This window comes from Falco cherrug, chromosome 7, assembly GCF_023634085.1.
Source record: "Falco cherrug isolate bFalChe1 chromosome 7, bFalChe1.pri, whole genome shotgun sequence".
Classification (NCBI taxonomy): domain Eukaryota; kingdom Metazoa; phylum Chordata; class Aves; order Falconiformes; family Falconidae; genus Falco; species Falco cherrug.
Window position 1 is genome coordinate 22,861,275 of NC_073703.1, and position 21,685 is coordinate 22,882,959.

The window sequence follows — 21,685 nt, forward strand, 5'->3', positions numbered from 1 at the left end:
TTTAAAGTAATAAATTTTTTATTTACATCAATCTTTATGAAAATAACATCACTTATGTTTTGTGATTCAATTTTCTTGTACCGCATATTGCTGATTTCTAACATGGCACTTAAGGGAACATTCACTTAAACAGCTACACAATTTCATGAGATGGATTAATTTTCCATTTCTCAGTTAAGCATGACTGAATATACAACTCTGTCAAATGTAAGACCATTCACTCATTCCTGATGTCTTAAGGAAGAAAAAAAAAAAATCTTTCCCTTTCTGCTGAAATATCTTACCATGTTTACAAAGACTGAGGGGAAAGGGAGAATCTCTCACAGAACACACCTAAAGAGCAACAAAAAATCCTTTTCATTGATTACATAGCTGATTTTTTTTAAAAAAAAAAGACACTGAACAAACTGATAACACTGGATAACACCACCTGTACACATGTACAGGTAAAGCTGAAATACTGTGCAGTTTTCATAGCTAGAGATGTAGTGCACCAATTTTTGCCTATTTAAAAGAAAGTTTTAAACAAGTAAACAGAAGTTTCACTGGAAAGCCATGCATACATGTATAAAGATGAAGGAATATTCTGCAAGATGCAACTTAGTGGTTTGGTTTACATCACATATACTGAGAACCATGTGTAAGGAACTCTTTGCACATACATGCATGACCTCGAAGGCAGAACATAGCCTTAGCAGTCTGTATTTGCATTAGCAGGTCTGCTAAGTGGCTGGCATGAATGTGAAACCCTCATGCACTGTTCAGAAGTTTACCCCTGAATACAAACACTTGGTATCCATGCAGTTCAGCTTTCCCAGGCCACTGAGTCACACTGTGGTTTTGCTCATTTCATTGGGTTTAAATACTGCCTGTGTATCTTGCATGTCCCTAACTAGTTACTACTCCTCAAAGTTACCAGAATAAGCACCACTAGAAGACTAATAACCACCCAAAAACATTTGCAACAGCAAGGCAAGTTCCCCTTGACATTGCTTCCTGCTACGTGCGTCTCATTTTTGTTCTGTGCAGACTTCTAGCGGCCAGAGGTTAGATGCCTTTGCAATTTTTTCATCTTTTAACTAAGGCATCAGTAATGATGCTTAACAAAATGAAGCCAGCAGCTCACTGGCAACTTGAGTGTAACAGCATCAACTCACTTCACATTTGCAAGCTAACAAAATACCCAGAGCCAATGTGATTTCCATAAGCTTCCCAACATTCACGTATTAAGATTCACAGAGTGGCTTAGGAAACTGAGCTACTTAGTTTTACTGTACAATTGGGTTACAACTTATATAATGAAACACAGCAACACACACACAAATTTAACCATCAGCACAACTGTAAAAAAACAAATGGTCCTGTAACACTGCAGGTCATGTTTTGTCAGCTAGAGAACTTCCTGAACAGTTGCCCTAAAGTTAGTTTTAAACTCGCAACCTGAAGACTTCAGGTCTAGAAACATCTCCTGAAGTCACAGGACTAGTTCATAGCAAAGACTTGAAACCCAGGAATAATAGACCTGTAGGAATAGGGTGGGTACATACTTCTAAATTCTTAACATCTCTACTGTTGCCACTGGAAGGAAGATCTTCAGCTTGGAAAGATTTCTTTTAAGACTTGAAAACAAGATTAAAACAAAAAAAAGTAGACATTACAGACTGATTTAGAGACCAGCTCTTTCAAAACCAAGACAGTGTAACTAGAAAACCTGGTCCTATTTTTATATTCAAACACTGATTGTAAGTAAGAAAAGAATACAGTACATGCAATAATATGAAAAAACCTGCCTAATAAACTCAAGTACACAATCAAGAGTAACTAGGGAATAAAAACCCCCAAACTACTGACAATAGACAAGGTAGGGGACATTTTAGAAGACAAGATACAAATCAGGATGATCATACCATGTGTCCCTCATTGGCAAGTATTTGTTGACTAAATAAAAATTATGTGTCATATAAGAAGAAGCATACATTTTATATCAGAAGTAGTCCTGTAAGTTACAATGTTCACCACTGATTAAATGTTTCCCTTCCAGATAAACTGACTGATAATATGCTTATTTAGAGAAGGCTACAAATACGTTCTCTGGGGAAAAAAAAAAAAAAAAAGAAAAAAAAAGTGCTGCGAAACAGAAGCAGGACTTCTCCCTGTACACACTTGTTTTAGAAAACAATTACATGAGTATATCTGATAAAGTAGTTCAACTTGTTCTCAGAAAACCATAAGAAAACACACAAAGTAGAAGCCTGATGCACTTGACTGCTCCCGACCACCAGTTTTGGTTTTTAACAACTAACCACTTCCCCAGAGCTGAGCCATTTGCTGCCTTATTTGAACGCTAGTTTTAGCATGACGCATCCAGACACAACATTTAAGTCAACCCAACAACCTGAAGATTTAACAGTTCAGGAAAGAACACTGCAACAGTCCAGATAATAACCAACAAGAGAGAAACCTTCCTCGTCCTTATAACCGTTTAGAGTCTTGCTAGTCATCAAATGACAGCGAGTGGCCTCCAGTCACACCTCCCTAGCCAGGAATGCTACAGCTGAACACCCAGCGCTTCCTTACAGCTGTCTCGTAGGATGTGCATGCAATGCTCACAGCAAAGCTGAGCGCATTAAGAGAATATTGCATTTTACTGCTGCAAAAGGATCCTGAATTTCTGTGTGCATGCTGTGACCTTCAGGCTCCTCTGATTAATAAATATTTGTTTTAGGAATCCTATTGCTACTGCTATCGTACAATAGTTACACATTCATGCAAAAAGAATGCTATGTTTCTTCTTAAAGATCAAGACTATCTTATTTTAAGTCCTAAATAGGAAGAAGCTTTGAAATAAAACAAAACACAAAAAAAACCCCAAACAAAAACAAGCACTAAATCTTTAACAGATACACAACCAGTCAGCTACTGAAACATGGTACTCTTGTGACAAGCTCCATTCTTCTTCCATAACAGCTGGGTTTTGGTTGTGGCTTTCTTAAGACACTGCAATCAAAAAAGTCAACAGAAATAAAATTGACTAAACAGAACTCGATCTATAAACTCCTTTGCATTAATAAGAAACTTTATCGATACAGCTGCCCAGAAAAGCATAAATGATGTTTGATCTCACTGTTTCAGTACACACTGAACATTCAGGGACAAATAGGTACTTATTTTACCTTTACTTTAGGTACATAAGTTCAAGTGTTCTCTTTGATGATCCACTTCACGTCACTTCAGGACAAGACAAAGGAATGTAAAAGTTCTTCCTGTGCTTCATTCCATACTTTTCTAGTTTATGACCTCAAGAATGGCTAGTTTATTCAAGGACAACATGATGAAAGCCATTTGTCAAACAAACCTGAAACCAAAAAAACTATGTCCTCCCACACTGAACCTGCACTACAAAAAAACCCACAATTACATCAAAAAAATGTAGAATGGCGATGAATGTAGTAAACAGAGTGTGGACTTCCCTTACTACTGTTTCACATAAAGGCACTAACAGTGCACTGTGGGAAAACAACTGGCAATTCAGCTGATTGACTAAACTGAGACAGATATTAAGTGCCCTACATACAATTCCATGAACATAAATGTAAACAGAAATGTTTGGCCTCCATACAAAGCAGTATTTTTGAAAGTGCTGGGGTTTGGAAATCTGTCCTGCATATTTCCAAAAGCAACCAATTTACATTCTGTTTGACAGGATTAATAAAGTGTTTTGGAGGTTAACTCACTTTGGTCATGATCCCAAAGAAAAGTTTATGTTGAGTAGTTTCAACTATCCTCCTCATCATCACTAATAAGGTCTCTTTTTTCTACACATGTCTCTCGCTCACGCAGGAAATCCTCACGAATGGCTTCTAGTTCAGTTAGTTCAAGATGTACTTTCTCCAGGTGATAGGTCCTCCGGTTCCTGATCTGACGTAACGGGAAAGGATTCAGGTCTCCAAAAGCAATACCAATCAGTTTCCTGTAAGATTGCACAACGTTAAAAGACAATCATTCATATTTTGTATTTTTTTAAAATCAGTTTTGTACTTCATCCATATCAGTATGTAGTATGTGGCTGATACCCCTGGTCTCTTTCACATACCTGACTGGTCTCAGATGTTATCGGTACTGCAAGGGAGTTCTGTAAAGCACTCGGTTTTCAAGTTATTTCAAGTGATAAAGTGTTACCAAACACAGAGGGGTTTTTTGTTGGTTTTTTTAATCAAAAACAGTTCACAAAGCCACCTACAAACTCTATCTAACACTATAGTGATTACAGCCCTGACAACACTGAACGAAGCCGTAAGCTTGCTAACCAGAGCTCCATGGGCTAGACTGAACGCTTGGTACACGCAGCTAACCCAGCACAGATGGGGTAACTTCCTCCATGGAATCACTGAACCTCACTCAGTCCCAGGACAGTCAGCTCTCAAGTTATCCAAGAAGTCATGTAAGAGACCAGATAAAGCCTGGGATAATACAGACACAGACAAGGACAATACAACACACGTACAAGCCAAACTTGACCATACAATGAGAAAGCTCTGGGATTCTGCTGGCTGGAGCACAGACACCTTGGAGCTAGTGTCAACTCAAGCTTGTCAGCTCGCATAGCAAAACATGACAAGAGTATCTATCACCCTGCCAGAGTCACGCTGCCTCATGCTATTATTCAGTCACAGTAAAACCAGTAACTGATCTGCCTGATCAGGCCAAAGAGAGTTAACTACATCATTACTGTTGATCTATACCAAAAAACCCCCAAACCTCTTTATTTACTAAGAGTAAAAGGGGAACTGGAATTTAACTTGTTCTAGTTTAATTATCAGATTAATAGATCTGATATTATCTTAATCAGAACACAGATATTAAGAAATTTTATTTGGACAGTTTATTTAAGGGTAAGCTCTCCCTAGGTTTGTATTTTTGGGTGAATAAGAACATTTTCCTGCTATTTATAAAGAGAATGTATTCCAACAGCTTCTCTGCCAGTGCGTAACATGCTTTGGAACACAACTTTCACCTGTAGAAAAATCTAACTATGACATACTATAACCTAGAGTATAATTACGCACATGTCTGGAAAGAATTTTCTCCACTAGAGAGGTTAAACTTATAAATTCTGTGCAAAATAATTTTCTGACCCATTCAGGATGTCCACAAATTCTATGGAAATAATCCTGAATTTTTCCTCTACAAGATGATTTTTTTATCTGTATCAGTAAAGGCATCACTCTACATGCTTTTGTACTGTTTAAATTTTGATGCTGTAAAACTTGTACAAAATGGTAGAACAGCAAACCAAGCAGCTTGACTCATGCTTAGCAGCTCTAGCAGGCAAATTCATATCCCCTAGGTGGCCCTACATCACTAGTTTCAACTCCAACTTTTAAAATCCTACGAGAACAGATATTTACAGACCAGCACAAAGCATATTTGTGCTGTAAATATCTCTGATGCACTGAATTCTGTCCTCACCTGAACTCGCCATCTGCCAAAAGACACTCAATTAGCTCATTTTGTTAACACCAAAATGAGATCTCTTCCAGCAATATTAGAAATCTTTAAAATAGGTAATTTCAGCACCAGAAAGTTTAGACAGGAGAACCAAGGCATCATTTGTTAGATAATTGGAAAAAGAAGGGAAAGCCAAATCTGCAGCTCTGATTAAATATCAAAATTTTGTTCAAATTAGATACAAGCAAAAGGAATTTTTTTTTTCTCCCCTCTTCCCCCCCTCCCCCCTTTTCTTCTGCAGTCTCTGGTTTCTGGCAATAATGCTGTGGTACTACTGATATTACATGTTACACATTTGATTATAAGCTATAAAATAGCCTATTTATCAATTATAAAATATCCCCAAGTTTGTTTCATTAATTGTTTTCTGTTAAAAATATGTACTTGAGTTTTGGAAGAGCGTGCACATACTTCTCACTTCCAGATTTGGAATCAAGAGTCAGCATTTATTTTGGTCACAAACAGCTGAGTACAACAACTGCCCAGCATTTTTAAATCAAAACGGGGAATGCTAAAATACAAAGCACCACGCAACTCCCTCTCAGGAGTTTTTGGAGAGGTTTCAGCAGAGGAAGCAACATCTGTTATCAAGACTTTTACCATTTAAATCACTTGCAGAACATTCCCCCTGCATCAGTCCCAGCAATCCTTTTCGAGCACAGAGTAAGACTATTCAGTTTTAACTTCTCTCCAGTCAAAACTGAAACACAGGAAGTAAAAATAATATATAGCTCTTGCAGTAGGAGCCAAAGTATAAACCTAATTTCACAGGGATTTTATTACGGTAAAAACAAAGACCTCAGATTCCAGTATATAATTACTACATTCTAAATCAGTGAGTTTCAGTATCTGTGCAAAACATGTTCAGACATTAAATCAACCCCAACAGAGCTTTTCTTTTTAAGATTAATCTGCTGCTCTATGGTCTTAAAACTAGGAACCTAAAAACACTAGACCCTAATTTAGAAACTGTAATTCCTATGCAAGGCTGGAAGAACAGAAGAGTATCTAATTTATATTTATTTGCTCGTTCAAAGTATATCTTAAAATCAGCTGGAGTTATGCGGCATTAGCCTATGTATTGATGATGCATAAGAGATGTAAATTTAGTGGGTCATAGCTCATGTTTTTAAATAAAAACACATCCTGGTGCAAGTATTATTGTAAAACATTTTACAACTTAAGTTGCATCCGCAGTGCAAGGGAAGACTTCACCTGTGGTTGAAATTGTGTTACTACCACGATACAATGGCTAAACAAGACCAACATGGCAAGGTAGTGTCTATCATACCTAAAAATTTACAGTTACACATTCATCACTTGTGCCTTTGTCGCAGCTAGACGAAACTACTCATGAGAAATCTTAGTAGTCAATTTCATCTCTAGTTGCTTCTAAATTAAGATCTAGATAAAAACAAAACAAGAAAAAACCCACAACAGACCATTTCTGTGCCCCCCAACTCTTTCAATGACACACAAGTTTGAGTCACCCACCTGGCATCAAGTATAGTGCGCGTGAAATAGCGAAGATACTTGAAAATGGACATTGAATCTTGCCGTTTTAAGATTTCCTCCTCCTTATATTTAAAAAGTGCCAAGGCAAATCGGAATATTACCTGATAAAAATACATACAATGTTTAGTTCTTTGTAAGAACAGAATGCACTGATTCTCACAGTTATCCATTATAAACTCAAAGGAAAAGCGTTAGTCTTCCTACAAGCTGCATTTGCACTTTCTCATCACACCTCCCTCCATCTTCCTTCCCTGTCCCCCATTTCCAAAAGCTGCCAAAAACTTCTGTTGCAGCCTGAAACCAAGACAAGGTGTTCTACCGTTCTATCCAGAAAACAATGCTGGGTTTATAGGATACAAATTTTTTGAAGTTTTGAGTGCCTAATTCAGTTGTAAAACAAACACTACCGGGCCTGTTGAATGTATTCATTAAGTTGCTTCAGAGCTAAAATTAAGTTCTGCTTTTTAAACGGGTTGTTTTCCAATGCCTTGAATTTTCCCAGCACACCGGGGGACTGATGCTGAAGGAATTTACGATACCAGTTTGTCAATGATCTTTGGCACGAGCTGGAAGAAGCATTATTTCCCTTCATTCTGAAAAGGCTTCAGTAAGTTCTGAACTTTGCCAGTCTGTACCTGGCTGCCTTCACAACATACCACGATGCTTAAAACTGATTTGAATCAACACACAACCAAGATACCACTGTGTGTTCGAATGCTCAGATGAGACCAAATGAGACCAACAAGAAATCTGACTAACACACAGATTTTGTCTACTCATCTTATTGTTCTCTCCAATTGCCTACAACATCTGCTGTAGTTATTACTGTGTTTGAATGCAATGATTTTTTTCCTGCACCGATCTTCTTTCACTGCAATTTGACAAGTACAGAACACATGAAAATTCTTTCACCCCCACCCCTTAATTTAATGATAGGAATCCCAACAGTCACTGTCAGTTGTACTTGAAATGTCTGCAGAAATAAAACAAGTAGCTGCTGCGAAGACAAGTTAAACATTGGCACTTGGTTACAACTGATTCTTACACCTCTTCAATTCTTCTAACTTTTCCCTCCTTCACTTAAGCTTTCTTCTTTATAAGAGTAGCTCTCATTTTGATATAATTACTTAAAACTGATTGACAGCTGCATGTAGGAGTAAACAGCACTGCCTAAGCTTTATTTTTCAAACTTGAAGCAATGGGCGGTGAAAGGGAAATACTTAGCATTTAGAATTCTTCTACGTAACTCAAGCTTTCAACTTGCAAAACACAGATAAAATGGAAAAAGTTTTGACTGGTTATTCATGCACATTTTCTCCCCTCTTTTCCTACCAGTGATTTTAACTGACAGGTTTCTTGTGAAACAACCTTCCTCCACCCTGCACTCAGTAACACCACAGTGTTTTGTTAACCAGGTAATAACTGAAAAAACTTAGCTTGTTCAGTTCACCTTTGGTCCCTCATATAGGAAGGAGTCCCAGATTTTAAAAAGGATGTCACTAACAACACTGTCCACAAACACCACAAGAAACCAGTTGAAAGTTATGAGAGTATAGTCAACTTTGTATTGTTCAAAATGAGCATGGAGTCGTGGAAGCTTCTCACTCATTAAATCCTTGAATACTCGCTGGTCAACCTAAAGAGATGAGAAATATGATGTTATCGCTCCTACCTTTCCAACACATCTCATTCAAAGTAGGGCTGTTACCAATCTGTAAGTGCAAGTCAAGAGCTAACCAGGAAACCTAGGGCTGTCTAGTTAACACTTCAAAGCCAGATCCACCCAAAGCATGCCTGGCCACCCCAAGGCACACCACCCTTGCTGACACAACCTTTTGCTTCTTAATCCACACCCTCCTTAATCTCACAGGGCTCCTCACACGCAGATGTTGTGTTCCTGCTACAGGTCACTAGTGCTGCCCTGGTGCAGGAGCACCGGAACAAGCTGAGGGAAGACTTGGAGGAAGGAGGCAGCACGTACCAGAGCATCACCTGGAAGCAGAGGAGTGCTAGAGTATGTTGTTCACAGTACTGCATAATGCATTCTCACCCCCACTCTTCCAGAGCCCATAACTGCCCCACCCCTGCAATTCTGAGGAAGGAAACAATAAATCGGCTCAGTCAACATTGTAAAGCCAATAATCAGAAGAGGCGTTAAGGACTGGAGCTCCAAGCAGGTATTCCAGCATTATACTCAGTCGTTGTCTAAACAAGGGTCCTGGTGCCTGGAACTCACCTCTGTCACAACCCGTTCCCCCAAAAGGCTGACCAGACACTTACCAAGTTTTTGACTGGCTGCAGTTTACAGGACCAGGCTTTGTTTTTGCCGAGCACATACCTGAGATCCTAGCAGTGTCTTAGTGTAATAATCATGAGGCATGAAAACTTCCACTATTGTTACTAGACACCAAAAAGCATCTTCCTGTTCCAAGTACAGAAGCGCAATCGCTGCCAATCTAAAAATAGGGTTTATTTGGAGAGAAAAAAAAAGATCATTATAGTATCACAAAATGTATTAAGAACAATCACAATAAAGCCTTTGTTTCTGTTTAGCAGAAATAAACGTGTAACAGGAGAGCACTAAACAGCAAAACCATTAATGAAGTTTAAGATGGGGCAAGGAGATGCCTTCTCAGTCACACCAAGTGTTTTTATTCAGTTTAATAAGTAAACGGATAAAGGCGAAGGTAAAGTGTTTTGCTAGATGCTGTTTTTTTCTGGAACTAAGCCAAAATAACGAGAAGCTTCCAAAACCTAAATATACTGCTCTGATTCCCAGACTTTTGTCTTTCCTTATTGAAGAAGAAAAAGAACAGATGGTTCTTGCATTTCACACAAAATTATTTTAAGTTTAGAAAAATCCTTTCTAGCAAGTTGACTTACATTTATCTTAATGGATATAAAGTAATACTTCTGTCTTTATCTACCACTGTCTTTAAGGAAAAGAAAAAGCTCTAAAATTTTCCAGACTAAGCATGTTCTAAGAATTTCTTCATGTTACTAACAGCTGCTTGAATATGAAAGGTTACTGCCAATATATTTCTTCAGGTAAACTCATTTTATTTCTGTATGCAAGAAGAGTTGTAACAATATGAACTGCTTCCGATGTTGCACAGCTTAACAAGGTGATCACACTTTAAAAGCTTAAGAGGACTGAAGCGTGAAATAAATACCCAATTTGCTTTTAGCTTCTGCAAGTATACCCAAATGCAGAATTATTTACAAGAAACCCAAAAATGACCCAGGAAAAAGTTATTCTGCACAGAGTTCAAGTTTAGCAAACGCGTTTCTAATACCTTCTACACACCAGAGACATGCTGCTCCAAGATTGCAACAGCTGTGCTCTTCAGACATGCCTTGTGACATGCCAGTGACAATATTAACACTAAAAATGCACGACTTATCTATAAAACGTCACTACCCCTACTGATGAATGCTCAGAAAAAGGGATACTTATTACTGCATTATTCACTACTACAACTACTGCTACCACCACCACCTCGCTACCTCTACTACATTACTCACTGCCTCTATTCTACTACTACTTCTGTGCAGCTTCAAATAATAAAGCTGCTCTAGTCCGAAGTCTTTTACCCTATTCTAGTACATAAATCAGTGCTCAAATTGACATCTCTGGTATTATATTATAGCTATGAGGGGAGGGTGTTAAGCTAATACACCTGCTATCAAATAGCACCTTCCCTTACTACAGATCTCAAAAGTACCAAAACTATTTCAGCAAACACCAATGGCAATGACTTCAAATTTTTCTTAGCATTGTAACACGAGAATTAGCCTTAAATTTATTACTGCAATTCTGATTGAAGACATCCTAATGGAAATGCTCAAATTTGTGGCCTTAACAGTACAAAAAGCTTTCAACCATTTGTTTCTGCTTGTTTAAAAAAAAAAAAAAAAGCAAAAAACCTAACAAATTCTTGTGCACAAAAGCAAAAAGATCCCCTACAATTGACAAGAAGACAATATAAAACAACATTTATGTAGCCCATTTCTTATGTGAGTTAATTACAGTTCCAGTTCTTTTGCCAATATGATTTTACAGGTTTCATGATCCAGGTCTTCTGTTTATTTATTGTTTAGAAAAAAATGTCATAGTTATTTCTTAAAACAATTTTAACATACAACCTATAAGGCAAATTGCTGCCCAAAGCATGTTGCTATACATGTGATTTGAAAGGCTCATTATGCATGGTTTTACTGCACCGTTGTAACTCAAGATTTGCAAAATCATACCTGTTGAGACCTTGGCAATATCCTATATCAGGATTTCTCCACGAAAATGCCAGCAGCACATTTCGTAGCTTCTGGATCCCTTCAGATGTTGGGGAGGAATAATGTTTGTTGTTTGGCAAAGTTCTCAAGAGGTCCAACTCAATTTGTTTAGATGCAGGATTTTGTTTTTCCAGAGCATTCTGAAGCAAGGTTTGGAAGTACCCAGGAACAGTGCTTTCCTTTAATTTTTTAACATGGACATTGACACACCATTTCCACATCTTGGAACGATGTTCATGTGGAATTCCAGATCGAATAAGATTCTTCAGTTCTACACTACGCATCATCTCTCTATTCATTGTGCTTGCGAGATAATTTTCCCATTTCACTCCTGTGGAGATCTCTCGATTTTCACTGAGGGAAAGCGATCTCAGGTCCAAAGCTCGTGATTTTGCTACTAGTTTCTCCTCATCGTCATCCTCTGGGACTGTCTGAAAGCCATATATATCATATTCACTGAAACGGAGGAGGGGGGAGGAAGAGAAAAGGCTTTTAAAAATGTGTTCAGTAGCCCTGAAACTCTTAAGTTCCCATCCTAAAGTTACTTCAAATATCCCTCAAGACACTCACCATAGTTTAAGTTTTAACGTGTTTAAATAATAATTGTTTTCTAAAGTATATCCTTTATTTAATAGTTATTTTTATAATCCCATATACAAAAGACTTCATCCCCATATTCCAATAGACACTACTACTCAGACTCAGCTATCTGTGTAAGAACATGGTCAAGCTCAAATGAACCCATCTCCTCAGCAGCTCGCCTTCAGCAGCTATATGGGAACATCTGAGTCCAAGTTCTATACTGTGTCTCAAATAAAGCAATAAAAGTATTTATACAGCCAAAAGGATTTCATGATGATACTGTTATTCATTAAGGGAAATTAATAGAAACCCCTAATCCTGCAACTATATCCCTGCTGTCTTGTTTTCCAGTTTTAGAACTGGGTCCACTAACCAAGATATACATACATTTATTTTAATAGGACCAAATTACCTGACCAGGTGTGGTTTGAAAAATGCTTGTTCTGGTTGTTCATTCGTTTCTGCTTTCAAGGCATCTTCCAGTAACTGTGTGATGACGTCACGAGCAGGACTCTGCTCCTCAGAACAAACAGGAGTTTTCATTTCTTGAAGCAAGATCAAATATTTACTTTCTATCTGACAGAGTTTGGCTTCCAAGCTAGTATACTGCAGAAAACAATATATAATATTATAAGTCCTCAGAAACTTACTTTGTACCACACTTCTTTTAAAATCTGGCTTGATATTATTCTATTAGCTTACGTCACTTTAGAAACCTGTAAGTCAAGAACAATCAGCTTTACTTCCCCATTTTTGTAGCACCATAAGACATAAAGCAACCCTTATGTGTGGAAAACAAAAGTTATATATGCATTATATTACACTACTGTAAAATTCTGTATACAATGTACTCGGGAAAGACACCGCAGACACTTGTGGCTTTTTACATAAAGTCTTTTAAGGCAGAATAGCAGACCAGAGATTTTCTACCACACGTATTTTTACATGTGGAAAATCTGAGCAAGCTTTCATTATCATTACATTGTACAAAGTACAACTCGACCATTTTGTGCTTTTAAAGTAACAGCTTTAGTCTACACATGTTTAAACAGAAAGAAATTAAATGGCATTTTAAAGACACAAGTCAGGTAATAGCATGTAGGAATTGTACACATGCACCCCCATGCCAAAAACACAGCATTTAGCCCTGGGCTGCTGTGTGCATCGTTTCCAAGAAAATAAAAGCAAACCTTACCAAACCATAGCAACAGGTATCTTGCCTTAGCTATGGATGTGTGCATTTTCCTAGCCCCAGGCAAGGGAAATCATTATTTACCTGCAACTTCTCTACACTCAAATTCATCTGTATGGAAACACACTTCCAAAGTTACCATAACACAATCGTCTGTCATGTCCAGGAGAAAGCTCTACTTAGTGACATATCAAATCTTTACACATCCTGTCTTTTGTATACTTCAACGAAATTATTACAGCCTTGATTCTGAGGAAACTATGTTTCAGAAATATACATGCCTGTGTTCATAAGCTACGAAAAAAGTTCCAATGGTTAATGATATTTTAAAGTCAACTACTTCTTTCAAGAACCCATTCCAAAAGATTACCTAGTCTAAGGACTAGATTTAGGGGAGATATTTTTTAAATTATTACATTTAATACACTTCAGCTATTCCATTTCCATTCCACAGTTATGCTCCCTGCGTAGCTATACAACTGAATTTTTGAGAACTGCTTTAGACATCGCCAAAATAAGAACATGCTGTGTTAGTCTGACCTTTGCCTGCCATTCTCTCTCTCTTGCTTCTGCATTTCTTCGTAGAGCAGAAAGTTCCAAAATCTCCTTATTTAAAAATTTATTCTGGGTCTTATAACCCTGAAGATTGTCCTGTTGATAAAAAAAGCAAACTGGATTTTTAATAAAAAAATCTTACAGACAGCAAATGCCTACCAGAGAAAGTATACCTTCAAATACAGAACAAGCAACTACGAATAGGACTTAGCATAAAACATACCAGGATCAAGTAAAAATATTATTTTTAGCCTTCACAAGTCAAACACACATGCCAAACACGAGCACAGACGCCCTGCACCCCCAGCAGAAGCAGCGGGCTGCCCTTGCTGCCAGGAGGCAGGCACAGCCAGGATGTGCTGGGGAGAGCACCAGCACCATGGGGCTCCCACACAAACACCTCCCAGAACCCACCGTGTGCTGTGCAGCAGCCAGAACGCTTCACATGCCAGGCAAGGAGGGGGGCAAACGCCAGGCCTCAGGTGATGTACAGCTTTGATGGCTGCCTCCACACAAACCCATAAACCCCCAGGGACAAGCTGCCTCGCCTAACCCGCGGCCCCAGGCTGGCAGTGTTGCCTCCGAAAGCTGAGGCTGCGGGAGAGGGGCATGCCAGTGCCCTCCCAGCGCTCACAGTACCCCCACGCCCCACAGCACCTACGGGCTTCAGCCTGCTTTCTGCCAAGACCATCATTTCTAGCTTCAATTCTATTTTCTAAAGCTTTGCGGGCTCACATATAGGAAACAAAATTAATGAATGCTTATACATATTTTAAGTTACTTCCTTTTATTCCAAATCCCTTGGAACGTTAAATCCATTTGGAATACAACATTTATCCAAAGGCAAGAAAGCATGTTTAGAGATAAGTGGGTAACTTCATTAACTCTTTAACTTACAAACTTCTTAAGTCTTCAAAGTCTTACAAACTTCTGAGACATTGACTGAAGTAGTTTAGAGGGGAAAAAAAGCACATTGATAACATCTGGAGTAGCACTAGTAAGAGAGGTGCTTATATTCCTTTTTTTTTTTTCTCCTCAGAGCTTCCCTTTGCTATTCCACATGCTTTTTCCTCACTTTCAATATTAAAAAAAAAAAATCTAAACCCAAGAAATAAGCTTTCTAGTTGTTTTCCTCCATGCCTGTATTTTCCTCTTACCCTTTCTTTTTCCTGTTCCTTTGACTACTCCTCACATCACTCCTCCTCCACACCAATGATTAAATTACTGAAAGTACTGGACACTGTACTACAGATGTACAGACCAGCTCAAAGCATAAAAGTTCTGTTTAGATTACCACATAACAAAGTTGAAAGTGTAGATTCCAAGCAGAGAAAGCCTCAGTTGATGAGTATCTTGGAGAACTGCTGTAGTGACCTCCTCAAACAGTATAGCAGACTAGAAAGTAGTTTTTATAGGGAGTAGAGATTCCCCTATCCATCAAGACAAGAGACACTGCTCTTACTTTTAGTCTGTCCAGTTCCTGTAGTTCCTTATTAGTACAGGTGGCCATGGAAGAATTTACTGCTCCGCTTTGAGAGGATGTATTGTCCTCACATTCGCTGAGTTGGCGAGACAGTTTCATGATCACTTCATCTTTAGCTTGAATAGTTTCCATCAGCATACCCAGCCGCTCATTGAGTTCTCCAACTTTACATTTCAGATTCTTTACTTCCTGCTGCAGACTGTCTTTTTCCAGATTTAACTTTTCAAGCTGGTTGTTGAGACCCAAAATCTGGTCATCTTTTTGGTGCAACAGCTCTAATTTGTCTTTGGGAACCCCTTCACAAAGGCGGCTTGCAAAATATTTATCATATTGGGAAGATCGGACCGTTTGCTGCAGAAGTCGCACAAGTTCCTGAGAATTTTAAAAAAAGTTTTATAACTTAGAATAATAACTTTTACAACATCAAGCAAAAGACAACTTTGGAATGGGTTTTGCGCCTGAATCATCAGCTTGCAGAAGACTTCATGGTGGTGTTTTAAGGAAAAAAAAAAAAAAGAAACGACACAATTTCTAGCAGGTTAACACCTTACGTGACTGGCCTATACAGATGACTTACATGTCTTTCCCTGAGCCAAGAATCCTGCCTAGAAAGGCTACAACAAGTTTGGGCAGAGTAGTTGACAGCTGTGGCCCAGCAGTTATTTGAAAGCTAAAAAAGGCTTACTTGTAAGAAGATAAATATAAAGAGGGCTTAAGCCCAAAAAATTAACAGGTGAACACTACAGCGTGGAAAAGGGAAAGAAAACTAATTGCTCTCTTCCCTGACAAATGCAGAGAAAATTAAAGGAAAAAAGAAAAGTGCATGCTGCTTCGCTGAAAAGGAAGTCTTTGAAGGGCTGTTTAGAAAATCTTGCCACAGAATCAGCCAAGTAATTAACTGGCTTGCCACAAGGGAGAAAAGGAGTTTCTGTGGTCTTTGCAAAAGAAGACAGCATTGAAGGCTCTGAACTAGAACTTTATTTTGAAAACACATTCATCTAACAATTCCACCATTCTCATCTTCTATTCCCTCACACTAAAGGACAAGTACTTTTGCTCACAGGATTGCATAGATCCTGGACAACTACAACATTTACTCGCTTCCATGAAAGCTGCATGTGTTTTGCTTGGGGAATCAGAGGTACACATGCCTAAGAACAGCTGATTTTTAAGGGAGTTACACTGTAAGTAAAACCCTACTTGATTCCTTGCTGAAACGAGATTCTACTATGACCTTGGAGAAGCAAAGGCTTTACATGCAAATAAGTCAAAGTGAAATTTAAAAGAAAAGAAATACTGGAAGAGTTTGCTTTAGCTACTACCAAAAGCTCTCTGAAAGCTAAACTACAGAGAAAAAAATCCCACCCCACTAAAAAAAGAACATATACCCCCAAAAAAAGCTCAAAAGACAACCACCAAAAAACCCAAAACAAAAAACCAAAAAAGCATACACAGGAAGATATCCAGATCAACAATAAATGCTAAGAAAGCACGAGCAGCAGACTGCTCACTTAGAAGTCTCACTAATCCGAATTATTACCTTTGCCAGTTCCCATCTTTAGTTAATGGTTTAACCCTGTGGAAACATGGGAAGGCAAGTTCAACCCTAGTAGCGTTCATAACATTTGTTAAAGCTGGGATTTTTAAAAAAAAAATATTTTTTTTTTTAAATAGCTCTCTGACATTAATTAAGGGTACAAGGACAGAAATAGGAATTGTTTTTATGGAATTCCTGAGAACTTTAGTTCAATAATGTATCTGGAAGTTTACAATGACTTGGAAAGTCATAAAGCTACACCCAGAATAAGCCATAGTCTTCAGAGAGGTCTGGGAAGAAACCCTTGGATCTTGAGGAAAAGGTTTTGCTAAACTAGATTTTCTTCTTCCTTCCTTCGCTGCACTTAAAACATTTTTCAGGTATTATCTTAACGGCACCGGGCTGAACTTTTAACAATTACTGAACAGCTGGATGATTTCATGGCCATAGTTCAGTGACAAATAACCATTTTAATTATCAAAATCAACAAAACCCAGACTGGTAACATACATGCCAACAACCATTAAGTTATCAAGACAATCTGAGACAACAGGGACATGCACAATAGAAGATCCTGCCTGTAAGCAGCAGCTGTGGAGCAGGTTATAATTTCCTATCTACTCCCTAAAAAGTAACTAAAGTATAAAAATCTGTCTGGTCACACGGGCTGTCAGGAAAACATCCTACTTGTATGCTGCTGGCATCGACGACAGTTCTAAATCTAGCCCAGTATCAACAGTGAAATTATCTTCAGCTGCTTAAGACGCCATTTCTCTTCTTATTAAAACAGAAGCAGCTGTGAACAGTGTTGCACTGTATCAGTGAGATTTCTCTCAGAAGCACAAATGTAGTCCCAGGAGAGGTAACACCTAAAATGGGTGTAAATATGGGGCTCAAATTCCTTCTCTGGTTTCCCTTTGATTATCTCACGCAACAGAAAACACAAATAGCAAAAGTAGCAACTCCATATAAAAACTAAAAAATATTTCTTCTTAAATTCAGTAGAAATTCTTTTAGATAAAGCCAAGATACTTAATCTTGTTATGAAGAAGGCACAAACACTCCATGAGGGCAGTACTACGTGCACAGATTCACAGTTAGGTCTACCATTTACAAAACCTGCTTGGTGAGAGAGTGAGCAAGAGAGCTAATAAACTGCGCAAACAAAAGTTTTGTGCAGGGACCTCACCTTCAACAGATGTAAAGCTTGGTCCTGCTTGCTTCAAGACTTTTTGTAAACAAAGGTTGATTTAGCACCATTATTTTATAACCACCAACCAGCTCTTAATGCAGTTAGATGGCCAGAAAGGGTAAACTCACAACCACTGGCCAGATCCATTTGCTTTTGTGCACTTTGCCTGAAGGCTTAATTACCTTTTGGCTCAAAAGATCTTTCTTTAGCTTTTCCAACTCTTCCTGCTGGCTTTGATACTTCAGTTGCAGTTCAGAGACGAGTTTGTTGCCATTACCAGAATACCACTCAGTTGGAGAAGAGTCACTGCTGTTCCGGTTTTTGCTTGATCCAATCATGTCTTTTAACGGGCGCCTTGTTTTGTGTGGAATGCGGCCAAAATCGAATGGAAAAGCTGAACTAGTCAGTCCTGCATAAAACAATTTCTTCTAGTTCAGTTCACTTAGTAAAAAGACATTCCAAAGCATTCAGATTTCCTTTTAAAAATATGCTCATTAAAATTAGACTTTAAGCAGCATTTAAACAGCCCAATATAAGAGCGGTAAACATGCCGTGTTTTCCAAGTTGCTTCCTTTGGTGGGAAAAGTAAATAGCTCAGTCTCCTCCCCTCCCAGGTAAGATTTAGCTCTTAAATTAATACTTGCGAAATAAGACATAAAAAGAACTTTACAATTCATTACAGAAAATAAAAGGTACCACGCTTAACTATACCAAAGTAAATTTTGCTTCAAATTATTAACAGCTCAGAGGTGATCAGACCAAAACATCACTGGTATCACAGCATACTGTTCTTAAGAGGCATTCAGAGTAAGGTTTCACCTCCATTTATGTAACCACGGGAGTATTCTTAGAGAGCAGGACTGTTTCTAACACACTGAATCACTTGGATGGCAGCTGAAATGCTCTTAAGGAGCTGTGAAAATCTTCACAACGTTATGCCAGACACCGGTCAAATGTGAGAACCAGTTACAATGCACAGATGACCTATCCCTGCATATGCATCCCAACTTTTTTTCCGCAGTTTCAGAAGCAAGCCAATATAACATATATATACACATACTTTAAAGGCAATTCTGCTCCAATGGGCGACACTTAGCTAAGTAATCAGAAGCCTCCACATTTCCCTTCATCCTGTAACTTTGCAACTCAAGTGACAAGACTGGAGATAATTAACATGCTCAGGGAACCTGAAACAGTGGACAACAAGGCTTTGTGCTTATTCTACGGTATCTGAATGGCAGGGAATTCCTCGCAATGTGTTTGGAGTCAAGTCTTTCAAAAGAACGCGCAGAGCTCTGAATGTGGTTTTTGAAGAAAAGATAAGCTTCCACTTACGCCCTGGAGACAGACGTCATACACTACATTACAGTAAAGAAAGTAGGGCACATGCTCCCCTTCCTTCCTCCCACTCCTACCTTTACTTCCTTCTGCCAGGTGTTTCCTCTTTTCTTCCAGGGCCATCGAGTCCTCCAAGTCTTTTGGGGTTGGATCCAGCAATTCCCACTCTTCAGTGGTATAAAATATGCTCTTGCGGTTTTCGTTATTTCCTTTTCTTAAAGAGGACATTGAATTTCTGTGAAAAAGACAACAGGAAAAGTGACTTCTCCATTTTGCATTGTTTTTATGAAGGGGTTTTCAAGACAACCACTGCAAACTAAAACTAAGCTAAAACACAGATAAAACCAATACCAATTAAAAGCTCAAATAAATTAAAGCATATCCTACTAAACAGCACCTACTATCAACAGTGCTGTGTTTCACAAATAGAACTATTTTGCTTTAACAGGATATTAATATCTAGGAGACCGCTATGGTCTTTTGTGTCATCTTCTGTTTTATTCTTGTTTTGGCAGTGGGAAAAGGACAAAACAAAACAAAATTAAGATTTGGAATCAGCTATTGTAGCTTAGAATTTTAGAATAACCGCCAAGCATTAAACAGAACAGCATGCAGTCAAAACACATCTATGTTACAGTTTTATATTCTGGATTAACATCAAACTTGGGATCACCCAGGAGACCTGCTGTAGCTGAATCGCTGATGACAGACTCCTTAGCAGTTTTTCTTTCTTAAGGCAGAACGTTGCCAATTATCTGCAGGAACATTTCAGAGGCAACCTCTAAATTCCAGCCAAATAATTCTAGAGAAGAACAGTACGTTTCATGAGCAAAATGAGATTATCCTACCCAGCCTCCCCCGCAACCATCATGCAATCAGAAATGTTTAACTCCACACTTATGTCTGTTGAGTATTAATGTAGCCCAGTACTGTAGTCTTTGTTCAAATAGAGAAGGAGATTCTACATCAAGCCATATGAATCAGTTTAATATTTTAAAGTTGGAGATATATTTAGTATCTCAGCATTTTCTACAGTCTGCATAAGATGAAGGCCCACAAGGGCGCTTTCACTCCATCAGCCGCATCTTCTCTTCTTAATCCTCAAACCTTAAGCAGAAAGTAAACCGTGTTACACCTTTAAGGCCATGTGATGATCCAACCCAGTCTTTCAGCTTCACAAGAGATTTAACATCTGATCAACGTGAACCCTAGGCTAATCGTTACGCAGTGCAAAATTCCTGTAGTCTGGTGAACTGATATGCAATCATGTACAATTTGAAAATAATCCTTAAGGTTATTAATAAAACCATTCCAACAATCAATTTGCACACTTGACAAAGATTGAATTACACTACACATTTAATCTTCTTCCAGAAAGAATCACAGTTTTGGTTGGGGGAACACTGAAGCCTCATTTCATTGTTCAGACCTTCCATTCCAATTAAATAGATCGAATTGGTTGACGACTGACAAATTTCCTAAGGCACCCAAAATTATTAAGTGTCACCTGGTAACTCTACAGCTATTCTCTGAGTAGTAGCTGAACTCTCACCATGCAACTCCATAACCACCTGTTCTGCTCTTGGTCAACTTGGTATTTAAAGCCCATCTGAACACTACCTTTTAAGGCTTGAAAAAAACCCACACAGAACAGGAAGTCAAATAAAATAACTTCTAGAAAAGCTTTTCCAAAACCTGCTGTTAGGTCCATGAATAATTATAGCTGATGCTGAATTTTGTAAAGCTTTTGCATAGAATTATTAAGGGCACTGAAGCAGCACCACTTCATTGCTTTCTATCAGACTAAAAGTAGGTAGCTGAATTTAAAAGACAGTATTTATTTTCCTAAGCACAGTGTGACAAGTACAATTGGATAAACGACACAAGACCTGACATAGGATCTAATGATATATTTTGGGTATAAGTCTTATTTTATGATTAGATAATAGGAACTTACTTTAATTGTTTCCAAGTCTATATTCTGCATAAGTAAGAGATACAAGCAGCTGACAGCATAAAGATGAAAAAAATTCCAGCCTAAGTGTCTATATACGCCACAACTAAGTACTTGAAAATAGATTTTAAAAAGCATGTTTCAACTTCAATTACTTTAAGTACACACGTGGCTTAACTCCAAGACACTCTTCACTTTTCTCCCATTATTATTTCACCACTACTACCTAGGATGCAAATGCAGTTATTTATAGCAATAACTTCTCTGTCAAACACACCATACGTGTGTTCAGGTGGAAGGGCAATGATTAAGGCACCAAACAGGTTCTTAACAAACACAAGCTGCCAGCAATGTAGAGAAAACTCTGAAGTTTTAAAAAACACCCTGAGCCATCCTCTAAGGCTGGGGTCAAAATTAGTCACAATCCAATGAGATACTGGACAGTGCGCACACATTCCCAAGGTGATCAGATCCCACCCCTCCCCTAAATTGCATAGAATTGCTAGAGAATGGAGGAAAACAATAAAACATAACAG

General features: G+C 38.3%; 1 protein-coding gene across 2 annotated transcripts in view; it reads right to left on the reverse strand.

Annotated features, from left to right (window-relative positions):
• Positions 1 to 21,685, reverse strand: part of TBC1D2B (TBC1 domain family member 2B) — a 37,119-nt gene continuing 15,434 nt past the window's right edge. For both annotated transcript variants that reach the window (XM_055715992.1, XM_055715993.1), the window contains exons 4-13: positions 19,273 to 19,430; positions 18,040 to 18,266; positions 15,108 to 15,500; positions 13,631 to 13,741; positions 12,311 to 12,504; positions 11,278 to 11,772; positions 9,362 to 9,479; positions 8,474 to 8,659; positions 7,003 to 7,124; positions 1 to 3,970 (exon numbers count right to left, since the gene is read on the reverse strand). In XM_055715992.1, coding sequence (XP_055571967.1) covers positions 3,775 to 3,970; positions 7,003 to 7,124; positions 8,474 to 8,659; positions 9,362 to 9,479; positions 11,278 to 11,772; positions 12,311 to 12,504; positions 13,631 to 13,741; positions 15,108 to 15,500; positions 18,040 to 18,266; positions 19,273 to 19,430 — 2,200 coding nt within the window. In that variant the 3' untranslated portion in view covers positions 1 to 3,774. The remainder of the gene's footprint in view (positions 3,971 to 7,002; positions 7,125 to 8,473; positions 8,660 to 9,361; positions 9,480 to 11,277; positions 11,773 to 12,310; positions 12,505 to 13,630; positions 13,742 to 15,107; positions 15,501 to 18,039; positions 18,267 to 19,272; positions 19,431 to 21,685) is intronic.